A 27,073-nucleotide genomic window follows, 5' to 3' on the forward strand; every position below is an offset into this window, starting at 1 on the left:
CTTGGCCGATGCTACTTAGCAGCAGAGGACATTCCACTCTCAAGGGTTTCTCTCTCAGTCACATGGACCACGGACTTGGGATCCTCGGCACCAGCCACGTCCATGAAGCGGTGCCTCTTCCATTGCCGAACCGGAACCTTCTCCAAGAAAAATCGTTCGAGTTCGAGGTTGCTTCGGCCCGTCGTTTCCCCAACACAGAACCAGACATATGTGAGCGTGATAATGGTCGTCCCTGCCCAGACAAACCCTAGCATGGGTCCCAAGTTCGCGTCGTAGTACAAGTAAGGGGAAACGAAAGCAATGACCCAAACAGTCAGGAAGAAACAGACGATTGAGCAAGACATGATCTTGTTTCTGTTGCGCCCCACTGCCATCTCCGAGGCGATTGTGAAAGCCAGTGGACCCAGCGAAAAATTGAAGCAGACGATCACGATGTACGAGAAAACCACAATGGCAGCGCTGGTGCCGTCGGAGAACGGAGCTCTCTGCGAACCCAGGCCTCCAACAACGACAAGCGCCCCGAAGATGCCGGCTGTGCAAATTAGGAGATTCTTGCGACGGGAAATTTTGTTACCAAGGACAACTGAAACGGCAACTGAGATGACCTGTAGAATATTTGTAATAAGCGAAATTGTGAAGGCCTCTTTGATGCCGATTGATTGCGCGAAAACCACACCATAGGAATAGAAAAACTGGATGCCGTTGATTTGCTGTGCAACCATGGCGCCGCAGGAGTAGATCAGTTTGCGTCGCTCGATTGGGTCTCGCAGAAGAGAAATCCAGGTAGAATCTGCAGCGTAGGCAGCTTCTCTCTTGACCGCCTCGTCTAAAATTTGAATATCGTAAGCAGGTTGGTAGTCGCGGTGACTCTTGTTGATTTTCCTCAGTGCTATCTCGGCTTCAGGTAGCCGTCCTTTTGTCGCGTACCATGTCGGGCTCTCTGGCGTGAACGGCAATGCCATGATCATCAGCCCAGGGAGAAGAATCAAAAGACCCATCGGGATCAGGTATGCGTTCTTGTTGGGAATCGCCTCGGTCCCTTGGGTGATGCCTGAGCCGACAAGTTGGGAACAGGACTGCATGAATTGGAACATCATCAGTGCAGGCCCCCGGATCGCAAGTGGAGCAACCTCGCCGATGTACAGCAAGCAGGTGACCGTGAACTGCCCGACGCCGAGACCGATCAGAATGCGACCGAGAATGATGAGGCCTTCGATACCGCGGGCGGTAAGCTGGACAATTGCCCCTGCGATGATGCAGGAAGAGGCGAAGTAGAACACCGCCTTTCGACCCCAGCGATCGTTGACCGGAGCGGCAAGTAGGGCGCCAACGAGTTCGCCGACATAAATGATGGAAGCTGTGAGCGACATGAAGGACGTCGTCAGGGCCTTGAGCCCTTTGCTATCGGTCGCCGTGCCATAATCGTCAATGAACGGTCGCATTCCCAGGAGGCCAGTGTAGTAAATCTGGTCGTAGCCATAACAAAGAGCGCCGAAGGTCGAGACCCCGCAGTACGCCAGGGCCCAGGCGTTGGAACGCCAGTCAATGTTGAACATGCCCATCTCGAGAGGGCTTCGAGAACGACTGGAACAGAGATCGCTGAACGATATCAAACTCTTGAGCGAACGGCGCAATCAAGTCATGGCATCTTGGCGATAAATATTTGTAGATGGCAGGTTGACATCTAGTGGGTCCGTAACACTAGAGACCACTAAATCCCACTAGCCCCGCCCGTAAGGAATGGATCACTGGGGTACATATTGTCCGAGTCTGGGGTAAGGCTTAGGGGGAGGAGCTGTGAAAACGAGGGCCCAGACTGTTTAATCGGGGGACGCTCCGGTAGACTAGTGAAACTGCTAATATTGGCAAGTCGTGCCTTGAAGCTTAAACAGTGATGGTTATACAGAATGTCGCAGCAAATGTTTATTACTTAGTCAGTGATTTGGTGAGACGTGATGATGTGCTTGGAGCCAGGAGTGTCCTGGTTGGCCTCAACGCCCGGGGGATGCTCCGACGGGGGACTGATCCGACGGACTATCCCCCGACACTTATCAACAGCTATCGGTGATATTTTGATTGTTGTTGATTTTGAAATAATGAAGATGTAGCATGACTTACTTGCGGCATGGCCAGGTTGATGTGCCAAATTTACTTACGTGATGGTTGTTCGTTATCCCAGCAAGTACACTGCCAAAGCTTTTCATCCCATTGCCTGAAAACTGTTGCCCAGTGCATCGAAAATATACTCGCGGCAAGCAAGAAATCATTATCATGGGCACTGGACCTTTACAGCAGCTCCAGGATGCCGGCACAGTTCTGATCGCTGATACCGCCGACTTTGACAGTAAGTCGACTACTTCGCACTCCTGAAGCTTCCTATCAGAAAAAGCAGGAAAACAGTTGCTAATCAGAACTCAGAAATCTCTCATTTCAGCGCCTCTGAAGGAACAACAAACCCAAGTCTCCTTTACTCAGCAGCACAGCATCCGTCGTACGCTACAATTGTATCGAACACCATCGCGTACGCGAATGCGCTGCCTTCGGCCATCTCGTCCTCTGAGCGTTTGGCCGCGGCAGTGGATCATCTTGCTGTTCAGTTTGGCACGCAAATCTTCAAGTTGACTGGCAAAGTCAGCACCGAAGTGGACGTCACTCTCTCTTTCAATACTGCGGCCACTATCGCCGCAGCTTTGCGCATCATCGACCTCTACCGTGAACAGGGTGTGCCAAAGAGTCAAGCCCGCATCAAGATCAGTGCTACCTGGGAAGGTATTCAGGCTGCACGTGTTTTACAGAGAGACCATGGTGTGAGCTGCTTGATTACCGTGGTCTTTGGACTGGTCCAGGCTATCACCGCAGCCGAAGCCGGGGTTGATGCCGTTGCGCCTTACGTCGGGCGAATAGCAGACTGGGGAAAGGTGCACGGTATTACGAGTGATTTGGGTGTTGAGACTGTCTCAAAGATACAGAACTATCTGAGGAAGTACGAGTTCAAGACCCAGGTAATGGCTGCCAGTTTCCGCAGCACCAAGCAGATTCGAGATTTAGCGGGTATCGATCTGCTGACAGCTTCGCCGGCAATTCTTGAGGCTTTGGAACAAGAGTCTGAGCCTGTCGATCGTAGATTGACGCTAGAATCTGGTAAGTGCTTTTGCTGATAATAACCAACCAGAGTCAAAAAATCTTCCGCTGACGTTTTTTAGCACGGAATACGAACCTGCAGAAATCTTCCTACATCAATGATGAATCAGCATTCAGATGGGCTTTCAATAGTGACGAGTGCGCTGTTGAAAAGTCAGCCGAGGCTATGAGAAAATTTGGCGAAGATACAGAAAAGCTCAAGCTTTTGCTATCAAAGATGCTTCATGTGGGATAGTTTTGCTAGAGTTATCTCGAACAGACAACTCATAGTCTTCGATGATTATTCTTGAGGCCCCCCATCTTTCCTGCGATGGAGCGACCACTCTTCCTGCATACTTGCTGTCGACGCCGCCGCTATCGTCGCCTCTGCCATTCATTATCACTACTGTTACTATGTCTATGATTTTCATTTTCGTCGTTGTCGTCGTGAGTATTGTCGTTGTCTCTAGTTACTATGAAGGGGGTTATTCTGATTGAAACGAAATCTGATGATCTATCAAGTATATGGAAAATATAGTCGCGCAGAAACATAAGGAATTAGGCAGTATCTTGGTTTCTCACTGAATAGATCATCAAAGTTTTCATTCGCGACGGAGTTCGGCGTTGATCCTGTGATGGTGACTCTTGTGTTGCGAAGACTATCAAGTCTTGCGTCTGGAGGAGCACGATTCTTGGCATATTCTGGACTTTTCATTTGAGCGGATGCATTCTCCCGAATCGTATGACTTGCAGCGATTTAACAGGCTCTCTATCGGCTGCAACCTGCAGTTCTCGTAAGATAGGTCAGCTCACGTCCACAGCATGCAACATCAGCTGCGAGTTGTCTCCACTTGGCTTTGTGTGACTTCCCCTCTCTTCGGGGGATCCCCCGATGGGCTAGCAAACTAGTCCATGCTCCGATTCCTAATATGGCAATGTGATCAGATCTGGAAGCTGTCAACCCCCACATAATTGCTCGGTAATCTGGACACTGGACGGGGAATGATCCTGTTTCCAGATCTCCCAAACCACGGCCCGATGCTAGCATTTGTCTTGGTATAAGTCGGGAGGGCGGCCCAGACAGGCACCCGGTCTCACCTCTCCCCCAAGCCACATCGCGTCGTTCTCTTCACAGCGCCTTCAAAATGACCTACATCGTAGGCTTGAACAGCGGCTCGTCTTTCGACGGTGTCGATGCCGGTCTTTGCCAGATCGGAATCGCGGAGGACGGCCATCCTTCTCGACCCCAATACGTCGACGGCCTGACGGTAGACTGGCCTCTCGAACTTCAACCGTTGATCCTGCGAGCCTTCAACAATGATTTGACCATCTTCGAAATGACGCGGTTAAACTATGCCGCCGGTGCGCTGTATGCCGAGGCAGCCAACGACCTCATTCAGAGAAACAATCTGAAGCCCGAAGACATCGACGTCATTGGCTACGACGGCCAGACTATCTACCAAGAGCCGCCAGACCGTGTCAAAGAGAGGGAGTATGTCCTAAGTGGGAATAAGAGTCTTGTGGACCGCTGGCTAAAAGGAGGATTTCCTTGCGGCTTCTTTATTGCCGAGTCCGGTGTCGTCGCCGCTCTAACCGATGTCGATACGGTCACCCAGTTTCGACCTCTCGACCACGCCCTCGGTGGTTCTGCTGCACCCCTGATGCAGTACCTTGACTTTGTCGCTTTTCGCAACGATGGAACGACGGTCACTCTGAACATTGGCGGGATCGCGAACCTGCAGCTTGCTAATGCGGACCGAAGCAAGATGATGGCATTCGACACAGGCCCGGGAAATGTCATGATCGACCACGTCTGCAAAGCTCGCACTGGTAGAGGCTACGACAAAGATGGCGAGCTTGCAGCCCAAGGACAGGTTATCCCCAAACTTCACGAAGAGCTCCTGCAGCATGACTTTTACACGCGGAAGCCACCAAGGTCCGCATGGCGTCTTGACTTTGGCGCGGCATATGCAGATGCCGTTCTTGAGAGATATTCCACAGCATCCACCGAGGACCTTCTCGCAACGCTGACACGATTTACGGCAATATCCATCACGAAGAGCCTGACAGACTTCATTCTCCCGAAAACAGAGGTTACACGAGTTGTGGCATCTGGGGGCGGTACTCGGAACGCGACGCTGATGAAAAATCTCGGAGAAGAGGTGGAGAAGCACGGCTTGAAGCTCGTGACTAGCGACGAGTTCGGAATTCCTGCTGCATACAAGGAGGCCATCAAGTTTGCTACCTTGGCATTTGCCAACAAGCGGAGCCTGGCAAACAATATTCCAGCTGCAGGGGGTGCTGTGAGATATGCTTCTCTTGGAAAACTTAGCCTGGCTCCCCGGAGAGCCAAGAACTCGGAACCCGTTGTTGGAAGAGACGAGAAGGTGCTGGGGTTAACTGTCGATAGACATTAATTATTGCGAACATTTTCATTGTACATGTTTTCCCGAATTACGGGTTGAGTTGTAATGGGGCAGCAAGCGCGCGAGAGGTGGCATGAGCACACCTAGACATGAAAGTTATGTAGCATGAGTGTTATGCCTTATCTGGAAATTCTTCCGAAGACCTTCATCCCAATGTTGTGACTTTCTAACTTTCATGTTGCATGTAACCTGACCATTTTGTTCCATGTCCGAATGTCTTGTGTTGGACTCCGTCAATATGGGATCCGCAAATAGGCAGGGTGCGCGTACACTTCTGTGTCAGTTAGCGTACAGGCTGACGTCTCATGCAACATGTCCACAAGCTGCATAGAATTGAACATTTCAAAGCAGATCTTTTCATGATGGTCATCTAGATATCTATGCTAACAAAGAAGAGGATCAACGCTCCTCACAGGAGGATGATGTCGTCCAATAGGACCGGGTTGTTCTTTCCATTAGTATCACTCCAAACAACTTCCACCACAATATCTGTGTTCTTCGCCGCGGCGAGACTAAGCGATAGCTTGGTAACTATTTTGTAATAGCCCAATGTACCAGGAGCGTTGAGGTTGCACTTGTTTTGAGAAGATCCACAAGCATCCCACTGGTGAATGCGCACTCCTCCGTAGTTGACGGTAATTTGAGGACCGCCATCATCAATCGTGGCTTTAGTTAGTCGACCAAAGAAGCCGACAAATGCTCTTGGTTCAGTGATATTAACACCAGCAAGTGTCTGGCGGAGGACAGCCCGGCGAACGCCGTCAGATGGAGAGGAACGGGGTGTCAACATGCTAAAAAGCGGCTAGAATTAGCTCTACTCAGGATGGGCAATCCCAACGTCAGGTTCTTACAGAGCTGAACATCCGCCCATTGGATGGTTGTCAGTGATGACTTCTGCCGTAACATCTCCGGACGTAACCTTAAAGGCCCAGTTGGCAACGCCACTCTCGAAACCAGCGTTCTTGACGTAAGCACCTGAGTTGTGTGTCAGTAACTTCAACTTGTGAGATATGAGATTGATCCAATTATTCCACGGGGTACATACTGTCAGCTAAGAGTAAGTCAGTTGAGTGTCCAGATAATTAGAGTGTGATTGAGGTGACTTACGAGATGTTCTGGTGCAAGCACTCGCTGCTGAGCCGCCAGGAGCCTGTTTCATTCAGCGTTTTGCCCTTCGAATTGTTTGGGATCACGAGTTCTTACAGTTGATGATGTTGACACAGATACTTGAGAGGTAGCTGTTGAGCTAGGTGTGGAAACGCTCAAAGTGGTTGAAGATGTGGGTATGATTGTCGTCGTAGAAACGATGGGAATGACTGTGGTGGATGGAGTCACCAGAGTGGTGCCAATAGATGAAAGGGAGGAGGAGAGCGCAATGACAAAAGTAATTGAGGTGGAAAATGTTGGCAAAGAAGTTGTCGAACTGGAGGATGGAATGACAATGGCTGAAGACGATGTTGTTGAGAAGCCCAGGTCCAGTGACGCAAGCGAGTAGAGATTGAGTCGATCGGGGCCACCGCACATCTCCGCCGTGTTGCCCTTGCAGGGCATGTTGCAGCCGTCAGTGGTAGGGACACCACCAAACCTGATGGAGTTATCACACCAGCATTCTTGCGCGTACTCAACACCAGCCAAGGTGTAGCCAGCTGCAGCGCATGCTGCAATGCAATTGGCTACATTCGTGTTGCCACCTTCCACACCGACATAAACACCGAGGCTTCGGCCGCCAATGTTGTCTTTCAAGCAGCCTTGGGATTTCCACCCTGTGGGCAAAACGCTTGGTGTCTTTGGAGCAACTGCCCCCTTGTAGAGATTGATACGGTTGGGTCCGCCGCAGAGTTCAGAATTGTTACCTCCGCAAAGCATGTTGCAGTCGTCTTCTGGAGCACTCGAGGTTCCCCCTCGAATGGCATCATCGCACCAACACTCTGTACCGTATTCCACTCCAGCAAACGCGAAGCCAGCGGCTGTGCATGCAGTGGTACATTGCAGAACGGACATTGCAGAGCCGCCTCCTGATACGCCCGCTCGGTATGAGAGCGTTCGGGTGCCGCTATCCGTGTAGCAACCGAGAGATGTCCAGCCTGAAGGGCCAGGATTGACAGCAGGACTAGTCCCTCCATTGGAAAAGACGGTCAACCTATTGCCCGCGCCGCAGTACTCTGTCGAATCACCGCTGCAGACCATGTTGCAGTCCGTCTCAGGCCTCCGTTCGGCGGGGATCTTGTAGTCGCACCAACACTGTGATTATTACGAAGTCAGCGAGAAGACAACAAGATATTAAAGGAAGTATGGCACTGGCGGAGTAAGATGCCCGGAAAAGCACATACCTCTGAAGAATACTCAACCCCAGCTACAGGAAAGCCATGGTCTTGACAGAAATTGACGCAAGACTCTTCTGTCATGGAAGGATCCGCGTAGCTGGCTCGAGCCAGTTGACGGCTAGGTCCGTCGATGTAGCAGCCCTTGTAAGTCCATCCATTTGGAAGATTTGCTCCAACATTGACCTCGCGTTTGGCGATATATGCGGCGTGACCAGACGCCGAAAGAAGAAATACGAGAGTTGAAACTGAAAAAGAAGGCATCTTGGAAGTGGAAATGAGTGAAAAAGCGACAGAACGCGTTGACTGACTAGGCTGGATGGACAACACTCCGCGATGTCGATGGCTGCGGCATTCATACTTATCAATGAGACGATGATCGCGATGAGAGTCGAAGGACCAGCATTGGCCACCTCGTAGGGCCAACTTCTGTTCCAGCTGAGCGTCCAAAAAGCCACGTTTGAACGAAGCGGCAAGCACTCAGAAGCCTGGATGCCAATTTATTCGAACCTAACATCATTGGTGCCTAGGAAAGCGCCCTGAGAAGTTGATCATCGACGAAACTCGCCGCATTAGGCAGGCTTCCTTCGTACTGGTAGTCTAACGTTAAAACCGTCCCTCTCATGGCTTGCCTTGTTACAACCGGTTTTCTCGGTTCGACGTTCGAGTAGTAAGTGGCCATAACTAACGGCAGTTACTTGTGTGGCTGTGTCACTCCCATTGTGAGGCACGTGTTGAATCATGCGCTGATCAGTATCACTGCTCAATTCCAACTATGACTAACCGCTCCCCAGGTAATGTTTTCTTTGATTCGTTACGCGGGAAGGGCCGGATTTGGCATTAGCGCCAAGCCGAAACGAATAGCCAGCAACGCACAGAATGAATGATTGACTGTGCTAAGGATGTTCTTTGTCAGGCTGGGGAAATAAGGTTGTTTGTGTAGCGCGCTCTAGTATTTCCATTGTCCAGAAGAAGCTGAAACGCAAGCCATGTGGGCTCTAGGCCTTTGAGGCGAGAGATGCCAAGAAGTATCTAAGCGATTCAGAGAATGCGCAGGCCAGATTAGGCTTCAAGCCTTCGACAGACTTGACTGGACAGATAGAAAAGACCCAGCTTAAGCGACTCTTGATCAATTTACATCGATGCAAAGATTGGACCATCACTCCTCTCCTCGGGCTGCTTTGAATCATCAGGATGTTTGGGGATGGATTTGCAATCAGTACAATAAAATAACACAACTGTATTATTCCAAGAAACGCCCGATAATTGAGATACAAACAGCGATTGAGCTCATCGTGGTTCAGCGAACTTCATCCACAGAGGTTCATGCATCAACCTATCCAAACAGTTGGCCTCAACACCAACAAGAATCTCCATTCCACCATCCGGCAAGATTGGCAGCACAACCTGCAACCCGTTGATAACTCCAACATGAGGAGAACGAACAGCTTGAATGCTGTTACCAAGAGATGGGCCCCACTGAACATCGTACAATGAGAAATTGACCCAAGAGCTCTGGATACAGTTATTACCCGGAACATCGAGCAAAGCAGTGGGTAAGACCCGGTTGACATCTTCCACGGTGTCGATCAACGTCGCAACATCGTCGACGAACTGGCTACCTGCTCGAAGTAGCGCTTGGCGGACCAATATTGCCAGGTCAGCAAGGCTTGCTGAGCCGAGCATCTTCCGAATCGGAGCGGAGGCCGCAACATAGCCCAGGAAGCACCCCATAGTGTGAGGATGGACCGGTGGATCGGTGCGCGGGCGGCCATCTATGGCAATGTTATAGACGGAGACAGGGTCGCCTTCGAGAGTCTCAAGTGGAGATTGTACAGCCATGACCGTGCGCCAAAGAAGGGCAGAAAGAGCATCATTGGTGGAGATCCATTTCTGGTTTGCTGGCTCTGTCGCATTCTGAGGGGATGCTTCAGCCTTGAGTCTGGCCAGAGACTCAGGGGAGAAGTAAAAGACCTGCCCCCGGTGGGCCTCGGAGAGCATGTTAGGTGGCATGCCCTGGGGTGTAAACGGGAGTATAGTATATTCCGGGTGGTCCTCGGGATTGCCCTTGTTCTTTCCAGAGGGCTTCATGATCCGTTGACGGTCTCTGATTAGAGCCTCGTCAAGCTTGAAGGGGTCGGTGATGTCGAGGCCTTGGGCACGCCGACACTCCTCCGCCCAGACTTTAGTCCAGGTGAGAAAGGTGTTACCATCGCCAAACATATGGAAGATACACCAGGAGAGAATCATGCCCCCTGGAATGAAGTTGGCTTGGGGAAGGGAGACAGAAAGACGTTCCCCTGCAGAGGGCCAGACGGAGCGGCGCATGATGGTGTTGGCATCGAAAGCAGACACAGGGAAGGCTTTAGACTTGAGCTCCGAATAGGTCATCGGGAAGGCCCCTGGTGTTCTCAAGTCCTTGACGGCGATGCCTTCTACTTCGCCTGAGCGCAACCTCTGTAGCTTTAGAGTACCGGCTTGCTTGGCGTCTGGGTTTGGAACAGCCTCGCAATCGAGGACCGCAATTCTTCTCTGGGCGGCTTCGTATCCTGCGCGGAGTACCGAAGCTGCTTCCTCGAGATCGTAGTCATCAGGAAGTTGGAACGGGAAGACATAGCGAAGATAGCCTTTCGGACCGATACGCTCAAGAGGCGTGAGATCAGGAATCTCTGTCCAGCCTGATAAGGAGCCCATGGTAATGATAGGTTGTCGAGAAATAATTCACGTTGCAGAAATCAGTGAAAACGGTCGAGGGGTAGAGAGAGGGGTGAGACTGATTTAATGACAGCACAGAATGTTGAAGGGCCTGTTTTGCCGTCTTGAGTTGTAAGAGGGTCGGCTTGACTTCCTCCGACGCATTTGTGCTGCGCCTCAGACGTACATTCTAATCACTTCATTGTATGTTCGTCCTATGAACCAACGGCCGCCATGGTTGATGCCAGGTACGGATTGAAGATGCCTGCACCCCCGTACCAACAAGTGGACCGAATTTCATCCCCGCCACTCCAAACGGGGCAAGACCGGCAGGATATTGTTGAACATCTTCATTATTCTTTGCATTGCACCTTCAGGTGAGTCGAGCTTCTAATCTCTTTTGAAACTGCCAACGGCTGCTCGCAACACATCGTCAGATCACCTACTGCTTTCGAATATTGACCGGAGAAGTTGGAGATCCTTGTCAACGAAGTTGCACCCAGACCACCGCTTAACGATCCATGCAAGCCAAGTCGGCCCGCTAGGAATTACTTCCCCGCCCCTGCAGCCCGTTAGTATGCTAAAGAGTTCCTTACATGACAGCGGCTAGGCTCAAGCACAATGTACATAACAATATCGAGATAAAGGTATCTTTGTGTTTCCCTAATTTCTTCATTGCTACATGTGTCACAATTGAGAGGTGGCCTTTTGTTATTCGACATATGCCATTGATCTAGGAATTCAAACACCGCAAGGAGTAGGTCGAAGTGTTCAAGAACCTCAGCTCTACAATGCATCGGACCTCCTCCTCAACTTGTTCGTCCATTTCTTCCGGATGCATGTGAAGAATGCTCATCACATTTCAAGGGCTACAGTGAGCTGCAGATACCAGGGCCAACCGCAGAATCGTCGTCATGAAATGCCTAGGACCCTAGCAGCCCGAGCCGCCTCCAGACGAGAACCAACAGCATCCCCTCGTCTGTGCATTCGTTCCCTGTACGGAGAAACTACACATGCATATACGGTCCCACTTTATGGAACAGGCCACAAGAGAATCATACGATATGAACCAACGACCAACGACATCTTTTTCTCATGCTAAGAGAGGAGCCGATCCGAATGTGACTGTGCACGGAAGATGTATCCCACAACCACTGAACATCTGGGTCTTCATCAACCAGTCTGCAAGTTTGTGGAGACTACGCCTGGGATAACGACGACCAACGACCAGCACGAGCCCAATCTTCGAATTCCAGCTCAGACTCGCTTCCAGAATTTCTTTTCCCGCGACCGGCGTTCCTTCCGCGTAGAGACTCTGCCGCAGCCATTTCCCGCCAAAGCTGCTCGGCTCTGCATGACGAAAATATTTCTTGTCGTGGTCGAGGAAATATGTGCGGCGTAAAATATGTCTTTCCGCCCCCATTCACCATGGCGTTGCTTCGTACCGGGTTCTCGATCTCTTCACCTCGATGATGGAACCCAATGCAGACATTGTTGCTGTATTTGGACCGCCGCCGGACGGTATCGACATCGCTGAGAGCAGCGTCGCGCAAAACAATGCTGCAGTCATTGTCCTCGCAGTCCTCGCTTCCGCGGCTGTGGCTTTGAGAATTCTGTCCAGATTTCTTCAAGGGCATGATTTGAAGGCCGATGACTGGGCTATCGTTGGTTCTTTGGTACGTTCCTACAAGACGAGATGGCTCCGAATGTTGGACTGACCTTTTCGTGACAGCTCCTTGTCGGCGCGACGGTCGGCCTGAGCATCGCTGGCGGTACTTTTGGCGCCGGCAACCATATCTGGTCCTTCACACTCCCTGGTCTTACAAAAGTCTTCCAGGTAAGTTGGCGCTTCCGATGATAACGTGTTCGTTTCTGACAAGAGTCTTTTGTGGTCAGATTCTGTACGCCTACACTTTTGTTTATGGCACCGCCTGCGCCGCGACTAAGATCTCCATCCTCCTTTTCTACCAGCGTGTCTTCATCTCAAGAGTGCCTTCCTTCAGATTGTCGTTGATCACGGGCTACTTCCTCTCCATTGCCTATCCGATTGTCATTTGGGGAACCATGGGCAACGCTTGCAAACCCTTGCACTTTTACTGGGACCAGTTCATTGGAGCGCAAGGGACATGCATCGACCTGAACACATTTTACCTCGCCCTTGGTATCATCAACATGATGAACGACATCATAGTTCTACTACTTCCGATACCACAAATTCTGAAGCTGCAGATGTCGGGGAGAAAAAAGTTGGCCGTATGCAGCATCATGCTTCTGGGTAGCTTGTGAGACTAGCCCTTTTTTTTCTTTTTTTTTTTTGTGAAAATTCAATAGCTGACATGTCCGATAGTGTTTGCGTTGCCAGTGTTGTTCGAATCTGGTATCTAGACAAGTTCTCCAAATCCACGGACATTACCTGGATGATGGGCCCCGTGTTCATCTGGTCGGCAATCGAACCGTCAGTTGCAATAGTATCTGCTTGCCTCCCCCACCTGGCACCTCTCCGACATCTCGTCCGTCATAAGCTATCGTCTAGTCAGCGGAGCAATGGTCAGTCCGGCCCATCATCGGCCAGTGCACCATGGAGATCAGGAAAAGGTGGGACAGGGGGTAATTCGCAAAAGGGGGCCGGTGCACTTTTCACATATGGAGGTTCGAGGTTCAACTTTGGCAGTGGCGGAGATGGCAGAGTGAAGCTCGACGAAGAGGGAGACGAGATTGGTCTCACGAATAGGATAACGGCGGGAGACGGTGTTGGGAAGAGTATGTCCGCCGCTTCAGGGTCAGATGAGAACATCAACGGGCGTTCCATCGTGGTTCAGTCCAGTTTTGTACAGGAAAGTCTAAGAACTCGGTAGTCAAAGTTCCATGATTTCCATTCGTTCTCTAGAATGCGCAGTGGGCTGGCTGTATCGCACCATAGTACTTGCCAGCGACGATTGATGGGCCTGTGCCTCGCCGTGCCTTCAATGTCAATCATGAATGCAGTGATCGTGACATTCTGTGAGCATTCTTGCCAAAGTAACTCATTCCAGCATCTCCTGAGTTTTTGCGGATCAAGGCGGCCAGCTAGTGTGGGGGAATGTCGCGGCAATTGGACGAAAGCTCTCGCCTCACTTTCTTGCCTGCAAATTCCGGACCAACGATGTACTATCTTGGCAATAGTCTGATGCTGCTCAGCCACTGGCACTCAGGATGACTGCACACATAATAGCCAACGTCAGCTTCCTCCATTTCTGGCATTTCCATCATTCTCGCCCATCATTTCGTTCAAATATCACCTGCGCCCGTCAAAAGTAGGAGTATGGGCGACAGCAACGCTCTTTCCTTGACCGCCAACATCGCAGGAGTCATAGGCCTTGCAGATGTCGTCTTCAGAAACGGAAAAGAGCTCTGCGATCTGTACAATCGATGCCGGAACGCCCCGGCGGCCAAGGCCTTTCTCCTCGCAGAGCTATTAGCGTCTACATCGACAATAGCTCAAGCCCGTATATACCTCGACGATCACCAAAATTCCACCCTCACTGCTACAGATGGGCATTCTTTTCCGGATGTCAAGACAATTCTTACTCTTTTTGGACAAGAATTCGACCTGTTGTGCAACATGATAAATGATTCTCGAGCGACTTTCCGCGGTGGCTGGTTTAATCAATTGACAAAGAATTTCCGGTGGGCCATCGAAGAACAAACCATCGCCCAATCCTGCAATAGGCTTCATCGTTTAACTACTTCAATGATTGCAGCCTTGTCCGTGAGTGGAAGGTATGGCTAGAATATTTGTCCCATCTGACAAAACCTACTCATAATTTCGTAGGCAGAATGACCTCGTTGTTCGGAAAGAACTACACGTCACAAAGATAGAAGTCATCAAGTTGACGGAGACCACTCGAAATATTCAAGCCGCGATGAATTCCATGTCAATCACGCCATTTACGTGCAATCGAGCTGAACTAAACCATCACGTTCCGCCGCGACTGCCTGGACTCGGCCGTGGGGCTGATCGCGGCCGGCGACGCAACCCTCGACACAAGAACAACATGATCATGGCCATCAGAAAGTCGGAGAATTCGCCAGATGGAAGCAACCAAGCTAAAGTCTGTGGAGGGCTTCTATACAATGTGCCTTCTGGCTCAAAAAAGGATATCACCTTGAACTGTTGTGAAGCCAAGGATCTGTCTGAGCATGATAATAACGAAGATCAGGTTACGATTCCTGTCTCGGATAATCTTACGTGCTCTGCGGTGTATCTAAGGTATCCGAAGGAAAGTATCTATGTTAGAAAGACTTGGGATGAATTTCAGTATCCCGCACCCCTCGACATAATGTGCAGCACACACATGCTCTCAAATAGTTTTAATTGTGTAGGACTTCGAGAGCTAGCTGAGATCTGAACCTGTAGTGAGACGAAGAAGATACTAGCAGGCAGTAGCACCATACAAACCCAGCGATATCTACAGTGCACAACTCCCTTTAATTTGGTGTTGTGATGTAGATCTCTGGGCAGCATCGGCAACAAAAGTGATTCAAGAATAATTTTGTAAGAGTATTACTACCTGGGCCAGTGCCTCAGGCTATTAAGCAGAGCATTCTTTGTAAGATCTGCGTAAATGTATCTCTGAGTTGATGTAACAGAATGCTAAAAAGAATTAATGAACATCTATAAACTCGACTTAGAAAATTTGACCTGCTCACAAATCTTCCGTATCGCTTCACTGAGACAAAGCTTGCCAATTGATCAAAGTCGCTGCGATTGGCTGGGCAGAAGGCCTCTACCGTTACACCAGAAAGCCTGCTCCAAAGACCTGCATCTTGCATACCTGAGAACCACATGACCTGGTTGCTGGCCTCTCATATCTCTCATGTGTACTCAGCCGGCGCGGAGGCGGAGTGCTGCGCCCCTCAGACCAGCAACCAGCAACGCATCCTACAACCCACTCTGGATTGATAAAGCCTGCTCCTCCCAATCCAGCGCTGCTAGCAGTGTATCTGTCCATCATACACACACAATCTGATTCGCAAAACTCCATCATTACATGGCCGATAACGACTCACTTTCCGTCATCGCCAACGTCTTGGCGGTAGTCGGTGCCGCTGATCTTGTTTTCCAGAGAGGTCGGTCATAAGCTATGCGAATTGTTCAGCAAATGCAAAAATGCACCGTCAACGAAGACTCGGTTACTGGTTGAGATACGCGCCTCCACCAATATTATCCACGACACCAAGATGTGGCTTCAGGACTTCCAGTCTTGTCCGTCTTTGATCTACGAAGGACAACAATTGCCCGCCATCCAAAGCCTCTTAGCACTGTTTGATCACGAGTTCAGGTACCTTTGCAAGGTGTTGGAAAACTGTCAGGAACTCCCTCAGGACAGCGTATTCGAGTTGATCGTGAAGAGACTCAGATGGGCTGGGGAGGCTGACAATATCAACCAAACCTCCGTGCGCATCGGTCGTCTTACCTCCTCTATGACCGCGGCGCTCTCAGTAACTGGCAGGTATGTCAACCAAACATTCGAAAGCTATGATCAGAATACTGGCGACTCACGGACCTTCTCAAGGCGAAATGAACTTGTCATGATACAAGAACAATCAACAAGATACGACGAGAGTCAAATTCGGGCCCAAAAGATTGAATACGCTCTGGAGAAAATGCAGGGTACGCCAGATAAGATAGCAGACGCGCAGGAAAAGTCATACATTGAGCGGAAACCCATGAGTACTCTGCCGGCGCCTCAGACACAACATCCCCTGGAATCGTCATTACCAAAGCTACTTGCTTTCGGAGAATTACCACCAGAAGCCTCCGAAAACGTGTTGGACAAGATTTTGCCTTTGAGTCGTAGAAGCTCATTATCAAACTCCCTCGAAACCATCACCTTACTCGAACACGCCAGTAAAGAAGTTCAGTCATTAGATGCGGTATACCAAGACGTCACGATGCCGCTTATGCTGATGAAAAGCGGATTGAATGTGGCCGTCGATGCTGCAATTGCGTTCGGCGGATTGATTCTCCCAGCTGCGAATGCCTCGTTCGTGAGCAACATAGTCGATCAAATCCTGCATCAAAGCCACGCATCTTCGTCGTTCCATCTTGCGGCTAAGACTAAGCAGAAATTGCGGGGAAATGCACTCCCGGAAATCGCACACAAGTCGGAGAACCGCAACTACCTGGAGGCCTGGATGGGAACTTTCACCATTGACAGCTCATCCGGCCGAGTGCATGATGGGCCGAGTCAAGCGGGGATGGTAGGAGGCAGCCTTTGTTTAACACAGCATATCAAGCACGATACTCCCTGGGGGCTTCTGGAGGCAGCTTTGGTTCTGAAAGGAAACCGAATCCGATCTGAGGTACTCAGATTCCGATTCTATTTCAGACCAATCCGGGAACTTTCGAACGTGAACGTTGCAATCACCTACGTATCACACGCGGCCTTTTCCACGGCCTTTGTTGTCGCCTCGGCTGCTTTTTATGCGTCGGATCTTGTTGAGTTTTTCCATTCCTTCTTCAGTCAACCATTCAAAGAAGCAATCAAACGGCGGGCGAGGTCATCTCACTCATTCGGCACTGAACAGACTAGCAAGCTGCTTAAGCACCTAGGGAACTTCGATATCCCTCACTATAGAATATGGTACAGCTTGAGACTGTTGCAATACCCGGCATCTTCCCATTTGCAAATAATGGAAAAGGTCAAGGATGCGGACGTGCCTTACTCGGTAAGGTCTCTGCCCCACGAGCCGTATAGCTTTGTGTTAGTTAGCTGTTGATATTCGACTTCATGCAAATTCACGCCACAGGCCTAGCATCGTGGACGACAATATATGATTGGAGATGCCTTCTATTTTCATTTTCCACATCTAGCCATCTATCTAATCCGCACCAGTCAACTCAAAGTAAAGTCTGATCGCAGGCAAAAACTTCTGAGCCTGACGGAACTCGCCCAGTTTGACGCGCATCTGGTCAAAGGCGAGCAGGACGGCCTGGTCGGAGCCGTCCGCGGTCTCCCGTTTCTCGGTGATGGGGACCTTCGCATAGCGCTGCGAGAAGTGCGTAAGAAGCACGCGGCGGGCGCCCATGCGGTACGCAACGTCGAGGGCCTCGGACATGGTGGAGTGCTTCTTGGCGATGGCGTCGCCCTTCTTGTTGTCGTCGAAGGTGCTCTCGTGGATCAGGAGGGTGGCGCCCTTGCCGGCCTTGACGAGCGAATCGCTGGGTCGGCAGTCGCCCGAGAAGGCGATCTTCAGGCCCGAGGGGAAGCTGAAGACGGGAGCGTAGGAGTTTTGGCAGTGTTTGACGGGGACGAGGACGGCAGAGGCGAGCCTCGTTGAGTCGTCCTTGGGTAGTTTGGCGTCGTCCTTGGGCCAAACAACATTGCGAGTCTCGATGCGACGACCGTTGACAGTTTGGATATTTTCAATGCGACCATACTCCTGTAGAAACAGACGCATACTCACGGGGCAGTAGATAACAAGCCTAGGTTGAGGGCTGAGATGTTCGGTGGCATCGCACCATGCACGCAGTAGGCTCGCTGTGCCAAGATGGTGGTCTGCGTGCATGTGGCTAATGAATATGCAACGAAGATCCCGAAGAATTTGGACTAGTTCGTCAGCAAGGAAAGCTCGTCGCAGCTGACCCATTGTGTTTTCGCCAGCGTCAAGAATGTAGTTGCCATATTGCGGCACGCGAATGAGTGTCGAAGAAACATTGCGATACTTGGATGGCAGAGCGGACCCAGTACCGAGGGGTATAATTTCGGCGTCTCTGTTGGGGATGTCCTTCTCAACTTGCTCAACCTCCGCAATGAACTTGGGCTCTTTGATCGCGGCCTTTGCCTCATCCGCGAGTGCCAGGACTTCTTCCGGAATTGCACCGGCTTCTTCAAACGTCGGGAACGGAAGAATCTCGTCGTCTTTCATGCTGAAGCTCGGCGAGAGCATTGTCTTCATACCGACGCGGCCTGCTTGTACATTCGGGCCGATGAAAGACAGGTCTCGAACGCTGTTGTCAAAGTTGAGGAGAGGAAAGCGGTCTGGGTCGATTCGTCGTAGCTTTGCCAACAAAATGGCGCAAGACTCTATAGTCACCATGTTTGGGCTTGTCTGTGGGGCCAAGACGATGTGGTTCACATCGGTCCTCTCCCTCATGAAGTTTTGAATGCGGGTATCGTCAATGACAGTCGGACCGAGAAGCCAGTAGAAGATGGGCACATCTTCCATCAGGCTAGAGTTCTTCCATTCTGGCCTTGCAAGAAAAGATTCCACTGCCGACAAGTTTGGGATATCAACCAACGCAAACCCGCATGGCTTGATTCGCTCACCCAACACCATGTCAGGTGTCACATCGACACCATCTGCACCTTTCACAGTCTTTCCAGCTGCTAGATGCTTGAACTCAAATGGCTTGATGCCGTATTGCTTGGCGAGTTGCGGATTGAACTTTCCTCGACGACCTCTGTTCTTGACAATATAACAAACAGACATATCGGACGGTAGCTTCGGGTCTGGAAGGCGTACAACTTTAGTGGCGGGCCAGGGGAATCGCACGAGTACATCGATATCGGGGACGGGCCCCTTATCGCCAGGCAGAGGGCCCTTGTACCTCTCAATTTGCCCGTTCTTTCTCACGAAAATGGTGGCGGGGAGGGAAACCTTGTGCAGCTTCGTCTCACAAAGAGTGTCCTTGCTCCAGTCTGAGTTGAACATGTCTTCCACCACAGCGGCGACACCTTCGCGATTGAGCCTTTCGTGCTCTTGTGGAGTCAGCGTGGGCTGGGCCGTGTGATCAGCCGCCACTTGCTCATCCTCAGCAGCCATGACCTCATGGCTCCTCTTACGGGACCTGGCCTGAGGCTCACCAGCAACAACAGGGACTTTCCAGACCTGAATGGCATCATCCTCCCAGTCAGGGGTGGTGGCTTCGGGATTGGCAATCCTTGGATCGTCGTGGCATTCAACGGAATGGATGGGCATGCCCTTCCTGAAGACGAAATACCTTGCCGTGGCGAGACTGTGGGTAAGGTTGCGGCCTCCATGAATCTCTATGCGCTCAGGGCCCTTCGTCTCCAGCAACGCCTTTTGGGACTGCTTCCTGGCCTGGTTCTGAGCCTCAATCTCCCTCCGACTGCCCTCGAGGACGTCGGCGACTGTGAGCATCATACCAATCATCCCACCAGTGTATTCCCATTTCGTTTGACCAGACATGAACATGTTTTCCAACTTTGCCAGGGCGACCTTGCGCTGACCCAACGCTCTTTGCGTACCCTCTGACAGATGTCCAAAGAGATACCTCCGATGGTCAAAGTGCAACAGCAAGCTGCCGCCCGTGTCCGCCGTCGGGGTCGTAGTAATTTGGACGTGGTTCGTCATGTTTGCAGCACGCTCGTTTGGTTGCCAGGGAACAGGGGATTTTCGTATCGGCGGCCCTGTGAGCAGAAAGAAGCGTAGAAACCAAAGGCCCGGTGTCGCTCTATTCCAGTCGCTGCGGATCAGGTAGGCGCTCTTGCCACCAAAATCGTCTGGATTGCCTGTGTAGACGTCCCTCTCCTTCTTTGACAGGTGAAATCGCCCGGTGTTGTAGCACAAACGTTCGATCGAAGCAATGAGCTCTTTGGGAGCACGTTTGAAATCGAACTTTTCCAACAGAAAATCGTCAACGTTATCAGGTTCGGACGGTCGTCGAGGTCGGGGCTCCAAGTCCCAGAGGCGTTTCCTACTTCCGCCCGATGATGAAGCTTGCTCGGGTTTTATTGTGCCCGCGTACCTTCTTCTCGGCGTCGTAGTGTTTTTGCTGGCTTTTGGCTTGATAGCGCGGTGTTGCGCAGATGCTACTTTGGCTGCTGGAGGAGGGGTAGGTCGAGGGGTAGGTCGTGGGGCTTCGTCGCGATTGCTCGGTCGAGGAGCTGAAGGCGGTTTCGCGAGTGGCTTCTCTCCGAGGGGCTTCGCAAAAAACGGACGAGGTGCTGAGGGAGGCGTGCGGCGACGAAAAATTGGCCCTACGTTCGTCCGTCCACGTCCCAGAGGCATGGAGAAGGGGAAAAGAAAGAGAGTGTGGAGCGCGAGGCTCAAAGGGAGGGGAGGGTCTTGAGGAAAAACCCGCTGGTGGATATCAAGACATTGGAGAAGGCCAAAGAACTGCACGTCCAATGCCAGAGCCAAACAAACACCTCGACGGGTAGTGGAACCGAGTTCTGACTATCGCGGCAACGGCGAGTGACTCTTGCTGTACGGCATCGGCGAGTGAATCGACAACGGGCGGCCTGACGCAGCTGCTGTTGACGCAAAAAATTCCTTCCATTGGTATCCCTGCAACGCCGCTGATAAGGGCTTATCGGAGGCGTTGAGCTGAGTCATCAACATGAGGAATGTACCCAACACTAGGTAGAATAGATGCAATTGAACAAGCCAAGTCGGGATCTGAAAATAGAGGTAAAGAAGCCTATTCTTTTTTTAAGTCATATTCGAACCATGACATCTAACGCCCTTTTCAACCCTGAAGCGATACCTGCGCCAAACACCACCGCCATATTCGGTCCCAAAATCACTTCTGCACCATGGATATCCCGTTACCCCACCAAAACCAATTTCATATCCGTTGACGCCGTCTCCTAAGCCAAATCATCATCACATTTCCCGATGTGCCGGCATCGTGTACCAAGTCTTTGACGCCCCGGACGTGTATTGCTGATTCCGACTCAGCACGACCGCAACCATCTCCCGCGCAGAAATGAGACGAGGTTGGGACTCATCATGCACACGGGGCCGCGAAGGGATCGTTGCCATCGTCACGACTTGCACCGCTGTGCGATGCAGTCACAACGCCTGACCCTGCCAACCCAGAGATGTTGTTGACAGAGCGGCACTGCGCTTGGTGGTGGTTTGCGCCGCGGAGGCCGTGGGTCGGCTGCTTGCGGGGCCGAGGGGCTGTTGCAGGTAGCCCAGCTCCGCGTCAAGCGGAGCTGATGCCGATATGCGTTGTGGGAAGTGACTGCGGACGGAGGCAGCCCCGGGGAGTGTTGCTACACCGCCGAGAAGGAGGAGAGCTGATGAGGATGATCGGATGGCGCTCATGATGATTTTCGGCGCTGTTGAAACTTGGGAGTGCGGATAGTTGCAACGGGTGTGCTTTCAAGTGGAAGTTCTCTTGAGTTTGAATCGACTGAGGATTCAAAGCGTCGAGACCAGACTACTTATACTCGAGTCTGGATCTGTTGAGACGGCATATCAGCAACCTCACCATCTCTCCCTCGAAAATCGATACCCGACAGTTCCTGGCAAGCGGCCACTCGGCGGCATTCCATTCACATTTGCAAAGCACCTGCATGGAGAAACAAGGCCAATAACGGGCCGAGCCCACGGTCCCATCAGGCCATGCACCGTGTCGATGGCACGACGGGAATGGCGGGGGTGGAACGTGTTTGCGAAGCTGAGGGCGTACCGAGTCTGAGCCGAATGGGGAATCGAAAGAATGCCGTCTCAGGTTCCGTGCCTCTCCCCCCCACGGGCGGTTTCCTCTCTGTTGATAACCGTGTAACCTCGATAACGATGCATGGCCACTCGGGGAACGTTGTTGTCTCTGCCCGTCTCTCAACGCACCATCTCAACTGGTTCGATGCTGTTTGAGAAAACAGCCCACGACTCTCGCTAACCACCAGATGTGGCCCCCCCTCCCCGCCTGCGGCCGCTGTTGAGACATTCATCTCGCCGCTGCAGCCCAACCCCAACAACGCGGGCATGCGAACAAGAGACACCCGTCGCGCTTGATAACTGGCCATGTTCTGCATCTCGAACTCAGAATCACGCGCTCAGAATTCTTTGTGGTGTGGTGGTGAAGTCAATTTGCCATCAACCAAAACACAGCAGCGACGGAGGCGTCTTCTCAGATACCGATCCTCAGATGTTCCGTCGATCTTTTAGTCGCCTGTCTGGGCCTATTGCAGTGCCGTAGGCCGCTCCCGAAGCAATGCATCTATCAGGTCGAGGCAACCTTATCTTATCGAGCCATCCCGCCATCACATCCCGCCATCCATGATCCCCCACCCGGCGTCCAGGCATCTCCACATTGAAGTCCATGTGGAGGTTCCTGTCCTGGCCCCCGACCTGTCACTTGTCTTCCGAGTTCCGATTTCCATCCCCCGAGCCTCAGCCCGGGTTGAATCCCAGCTCACGGAACGAATTACCAATGGCCAATTTGTCAACGGCAATAGCTTCTCGCAAGCCGGAACGCATCTCAAATCCCCCAGACAGCAGATTTCGCACCAGAAAGGACCCTAAACCAACCCCAAATCCGGCCCGCCAAGTCAATTGCATCATGGACAAGGGCCCCTCCTCGAACCCTGCCACCACCTCTTCAACCCCTCCATGCCCCTCCACATCTGGCCCCCCTCGGCGTCGACTCCACCATCCGAGAAGCTAGGCCGGCAGCTATCGGTAATGGGTAAGCATCAGTAAGGGACACCAACTGAGAACTGACTGCCTTTCCGTGTTGTGTTTCCAATCGTCCTCGAGAGAAAGTGGGTTCCTCCAACGCATCCCGCAATCGCAGAATTGACTCGCGCCCGCTCCCCGTTTCGTGACCCGCGATATATAACCCACATAACCTCCCACGCAAATAAAGCTATGTTGCCCAACGCCCGCCCTCTCCTCCTCCGTCTCCCCACGATACCCTTCTCCCGCCCATCGCCGTCCCTCGTTCTCCGCAGCCGCCGCGCATTCTCCAAAATGGCCCAGCAAAACACAAAATTCGAAGGCGGCTCCTCTGCCACGCACAACCCCCACCCGGACTTCAAGTCCGTCGAGGCGACACGGCCCCCCTTCGACCCCTCCCTCAACGTCCGCTTCACAAAGACCATCGACCCGGACTGGAAATACGGCTCCGGCGCCAACGCCCTCGGCCAGTCCGCCGCCGCGCACGTCTCCATCGACCCGCACGAGGAGGGCCGCCCCGCGGGCTTCAACTACAAGCTCCTCATCTCGGGCGTCGTCCCGCGCCCCATCGCCTTCCTCTCCACCCGCTCCGCCGACGGCTCCGTCACCAACCTCGCCCCCTTCAGCTACTTCAACATGGTCAACCACGACCCGCCCCTCTTCGTCGTCGGCTTCGCCGCCTCCGTCGACAAGCCCAAGGACTCGCTCAAGTGCCTGCTCGAGAGCAAGGAGTGCGTCATCAACATCATCTCCGAGGGCTTCCTCGAGGCCGCCAACGCCACGAGCGTCAACGCGCCCTACGGCAAGAGCGAGTGGGACGTCAGCGGCCTGACCCCCGTGTCCGACTGCAAACACGTCAAGGCCGCGCGCGTAAAGGAGGCCATCTTCAGCATCGAGGGCGTGCTGGACTCGTTCAAGGAGTACGACTCAAGGGCCACGCCGGGGAAGAAGAGCGGCGTCGTGTGTATCATTGAGGGGAAGAACTTTTGGGTCAGGGAGGATGCCATCAACGAGCAGAGGAATATCATTGATCCTACGGTGAGTTATTGTAGTCGTTCATCACTAATAGGGATGCTGATGCTGACGTCTAATAGGTTCTCCGCCCGGTAAGCAGACTTGGCGGCATCACGTACGGCCGTACTACCGAGGTCCTTGAGATTCCCCGCGCGGACTGGGACAAGAACATTGGCGGCGAGGAGGGTTACGAGAAGATCAAGAACGGACAATAGACTATCTGAGATGTAATGACGACACATGAGAGAACATATAGACGGGGCAACTAGAGTCATGACACAGCAACTCATGCGGCGGCCCGTGGAGGCGTCCGGCGGATATATAGAATGCAGAAATGGAAATACAAGGACGCGGTATATACCCATGCCGTCAACCCCAAGACCAAACTCCAGAAAGGCATAACCTGGTATCTGACCGTTTTTCATGCAAGTCATACTCCCTCCCTTCCTTCGGGCCCAAGTCATTACAAACGCTGGCTTTACAGGTAGATACTCTGCCCTTGCTTTGAGACGATGAACTCGCAGCCCAGTTGGGCCACCTCTTCGTGGGCCCGCAGCTCTTTCAGAATTACTTCGCTTGTGTTGCGTCCGTCGAAACGCTCTTTGACGTGAATAATTACGATTTTGAGGCCTTTCAGGGGAAGGCCCGTCTGATGTCCGTCTTCAGACTCGCTGACGCCGAGCTCCGCCTCTCTCAGCGACAGCTCTTGGGTGGGCGTAGTAAGATGGGAGCTCTCCACAGATGTCGCAGCGGGCGGGAGTGGCGGCACGTGGGATATGTCTGCGGACACAGCGCGTCTTGCTACCGATTTCGGGCTGATAGGGGACTCGTCGCCGCTAGCCAAACGGCCGAACGCCCCGCCTGTCCTACGGCGAGGAATGGTGTCTGCATCGGCCACCCGTTTGCGTTTGCGTGATGGATGAGGTATGTCCCGGACATTTTCAACTTCCTGAGCTAGATTGCCCAGTTCTTCGATCAGAAAGCTGGGTTTCAGGTGGCCGAAGAGGCGGTCCACAGACTGCGAATCGTCGTAGGAGCATTCGATGAAGATCGCGCCGAGTTGGCCTGATACGATTCTGGGGGCGGCTTCCTGCCATACAAAATGATTTCGGGGGGACAACGAGAGCGAATCTGGTTCAACGTCACCGAAGATGAGGATCTGATGGTTCGTGGCGAGATCGAGTATGAAGTAGGCTGAGGAATCGACGACGCAGATGCTTGCTTGAGGTTCCGGCGCAATGGAGTGGTTGCGCGCTGTACTGGCGATGTTGTAGGGAAGGATGCGTGGCGATGCAACGGAGGCGGCGTCAACAGAACCGTAACGTAGTGGCGTCGCAGTCGAGGACGTCGAGCCGCGGTGAGGGTGGCGTTCGACACAGTGGCCGTGTGAGATGGCGTGAGCCTTCACCGCAATGCGGTCGGCGACCTCGAGGTAGCCTTTGGCTTCGCCTTCGCCAATCGCCGGTGAGCCGCCTTCGACAAGCCGAGTGAAATTTACGAGACCTGCGCCGTTGTTCTCGTCTGACAGGTTAGGCCAGATGATGTTATTGAAAATATGACTCTTGAGGGCGTCAACAGCATAGGGCAGGGCAGCCACGCGTTTTGGGCGGGTAAGTCCAGCAGTATTGATGACAAGTCCGGCGAAGTGGTCCAGATGAGGATGTGTGATGAGATAGGTGTCGATGAGAGATTTGGTTATATACGACGCGATAATTGACGGATATAGGACCGGCGCATCCGGGGGGAGCATCCCCGCGGTCAGCTCCAGCCCGGCAAATGGGCCTTCCTTAAGGATATACGGAAGGGGAACCTCCCTGCCAAGGCTCGGAGGTGTCGTTTCCTCAAGTATGCGGGTGATGGCGGAGAGACCAACACCGGCATCGACAGAGATGAGAGAGCCTTTGGTCCACCCGGAAGCGACTGAACGAACCAACAGGGAGGTCGTATTGTTTTCTTGGGGACCACCGCCAGCACCCTGCAGCAGGTTAGTGGGGTGCGACGACGTAGACGCATATCAGCGAAGGGATTCCGTGAAGTGCGACAGGTTGCAGTCTATTGGTCAGCGCCTCATTATATCGATCTCAAGATTCATAGTATCTTTGAGGTATTTCTTGAGGTTTGCTGATATGCGTGGTACCCGATGTGCACTTGCAGATTCGGGTTGGCTCGCGGCTGCAGAATGAGTTGCCTATTCGGTACGATTGGGTCCCGATAAAGACGACTGCATGAACGGCAGAGTATGCGCCGCCCGGTTGGGTCGGGATGACTGCGCGGCTGTCCATTGCGACTAATAACGACTCCCATCAACGAGAAATGGCGGTCGAGTGTAGCCAACGAAGAAAGTAATTGCGCCGGTGGGCCGAACAGGAGGCAGACAACGTGACGGGCAGCAGTTTCGGGTTGCGGAGGACGGCGGATGATAACGAGTGACGACAATAAACAGCAGCAACAGAAGACGAAAAAAGGCGACAAAGATGAGATGGACGTACCAGAACAATGACCTGAAGAGATGGCCGACGAGCCTTTTCCGGCTCCCCGTTCGTGTCTGCCATGATGGGGTCTTCTCAGCCCGAGGCGCAATGCAGATTCACGTTATGAGATGCGTGTGGGAGGATTAAGATTTCTGCCAGTGGTGACAGCGCAGCCAATGCCGCTTCGAAAGCCACCACCCGCCAATACAGAATTGCCGCGATGAGGTAATGGGGCGCGTGGACGTGACAGGAGGAGGGACGGTACGGCACGGCAAATGAACTTGGCGCAGGATGCGACGTACAGATGCGCGCGTGTTGGGTTGCTGTATCGCGGAGGCCGGCGCAACTTTGGCGGAAGTGTGAGTGGTCGTCGCAAGGACTGGCAGGTCCAGGATGAACAGTCTGAAGGGATGGAGAGCGGACGATGAAAGATTTTGAGGTGAACCGTGATGGTTGTTGTCGGTGAGTGATGGTTGGTCGGCAACTGAAGGGAGCTATCCAAGTGTAAGGCACGACGAGGTTGAGGCGAGGCGAGGAAGTCAAAAGGTAAGACAGCCTTTTCCAGAAGAGTCGTAGTAGCCTTCGGGGTGGGCTCGTTCCCCCGAGGACA

The 27,073-nt window shown here is 52.4% G+C and overlaps 10 protein-coding genes across 10 annotated transcripts; 5 read left to right on the plus strand and 5 right to left on the minus strand.

Moving 5' to 3' along the window:
* Positions 1–11: 11 nt before the first annotated feature.
* HXT13 (Hexose transporter HXT13) lies at positions 12–1,562 on the minus strand (the record flags this gene model as incomplete). Its single annotated transcript, XM_032035995.1, has 1 exon — positions 12–1,562. One exon carries the CDS (start codon positions 1,560–1,562, stop codon positions 12–14), a length of 1,551 nt encoding a protein of 516 aa, XP_031885023.1.
* Positions 1,563–2,271: 709 nt separating this feature from the next.
* Positions 2,272–3,376, plus strand: CGGC5_v007414 (Transaldolase; the record flags this gene model as incomplete). Its single annotated transcript, XM_032035996.1, has 3 exons — positions 2,272–2,344; positions 2,419–3,141; positions 3,204–3,376. 3 exons carry the CDS (start codon positions 2,272–2,274, stop codon positions 3,374–3,376), a joined length of 969 nt encoding a protein of 322 aa, XP_031885024.1.
* Positions 3,377–4,265: 889 nt separating this feature from the next.
* On the plus strand, positions 4,266–5,537 carry anmK-1 (Anhydro-N-acetylmuramic acid kinase; the record flags this gene model as incomplete). Its single annotated transcript, XM_032035997.1, has 1 exon — positions 4,266–5,537. One exon carries the CDS (start codon positions 4,266–4,268, stop codon positions 5,535–5,537), a length of 1,272 nt encoding a protein of 423 aa, XP_031885015.1.
* A 418-nt stretch (positions 5,538–5,955) lies between these two features.
* CGGC5_v007416 (WSC domain-containing protein) lies at positions 5,956–7,733 on the minus strand (the record flags this gene model as incomplete). Its single annotated transcript, XM_032035998.2, has 5 exons — positions 5,956–6,337; positions 6,398–6,521; positions 6,592–6,597; positions 6,654–6,696; positions 6,750–7,733. The coding sequence occupies 5 exons, from the start codon at positions 7,731–7,733 to the stop codon at positions 5,956–5,958; spliced, it is 1,539 nt and encodes a 512-aa protein (XP_031885016.2).
* Positions 7,734–9,157: 1,424 nt separating this feature from the next.
* Positions 9,158–10,561, minus strand: CGGC5_v007417 (Acyltransferase BOA11; the record flags this gene model as incomplete). Its single annotated transcript, XM_032036000.1, has 1 exon — positions 9,158–10,561. The coding sequence occupies one exon, from the start codon at positions 10,559–10,561 to the stop codon at positions 9,158–9,160; it is 1,404 nt and encodes a 467-aa protein (XP_031885007.1).
* Positions 10,562–12,030: 1,469 nt separating this feature from the next.
* Positions 12,031–13,416, plus strand: CGGC5_v007418 (uncharacterized protein; the record flags this gene model as incomplete). The annotated part of the gene is made up of 5 exons (XM_066151857.1): positions 12,031–12,237; positions 12,294–12,398; positions 12,458–12,843; positions 12,909–13,016; positions 13,218–13,416. The coding sequence occupies 5 exons, from the start codon at positions 12,031–12,033 to the stop codon at positions 13,414–13,416; spliced, it is 1,005 nt and encodes a 334-aa protein (XP_066008644.1).
* Positions 13,417–15,781: 2,365 nt separating this feature from the next.
* CGGC5_v007419 (uncharacterized protein) lies at positions 15,782–16,472 on the plus strand (the record flags this gene model as incomplete). The annotated part of the gene is made up of 3 exons (XM_032036002.1): positions 15,782–16,053; positions 16,117–16,214; positions 16,453–16,472. 3 exons carry the CDS (start codon positions 15,782–15,784, stop codon positions 16,470–16,472), a joined length of 390 nt encoding a protein of 129 aa, XP_031885029.1.
* Positions 16,473–17,425: 953 nt separating this feature from the next.
* On the minus strand, positions 17,426–19,921 carry trz1 (Ribonuclease Z 1; the record flags this gene model as incomplete). Its single annotated transcript, XM_032036003.1, has 1 exon — positions 17,426–19,921. The coding sequence occupies one exon, from the start codon at positions 19,919–19,921 to the stop codon at positions 17,426–17,428; it is 2,496 nt and encodes an 831-aa protein (XP_031885137.1).
* Positions 19,922–23,272: 3,351 nt separating this feature from the next.
* On the plus strand, positions 23,273–24,207 carry CGGC5_v007421 (Uncharacterized protein; the record flags this gene model as incomplete). Its single annotated transcript, XM_032036005.1, has 2 exons — positions 23,273–24,016; positions 24,073–24,207. The coding sequence occupies 2 exons, from the start codon at positions 23,273–23,275 to the stop codon at positions 24,205–24,207; spliced, it is 879 nt and encodes a 292-aa protein (XP_031885027.1).
* A 263-nt stretch (positions 24,208–24,470) lies between these two features.
* Positions 24,471–26,544, minus strand: PDE1 (3',5'-cyclic-nucleotide phosphodiesterase; the record flags this gene model as incomplete). Its single annotated transcript, XM_032036006.1, has 2 exons — positions 24,471–25,967; positions 26,482–26,544. The coding sequence occupies 2 exons, from the start codon at positions 26,542–26,544 to the stop codon at positions 24,471–24,473; spliced, it is 1,560 nt and encodes a 519-aa protein (XP_031885005.1).
* Between the last annotated feature and the right edge of the window lie 529 nt (positions 26,545–27,073).

Source organism: Colletotrichum fructicola (genome assembly GCF_000319635.2).
Source record: "Colletotrichum fructicola Nara gc5 chromosome Unknown KSG_Nara_v1_contig04, whole genome shotgun sequence".
NCBI lineage: Eukaryota > Fungi > Ascomycota > Sordariomycetes > Glomerellales > Glomerellaceae > Colletotrichum > Colletotrichum fructicola.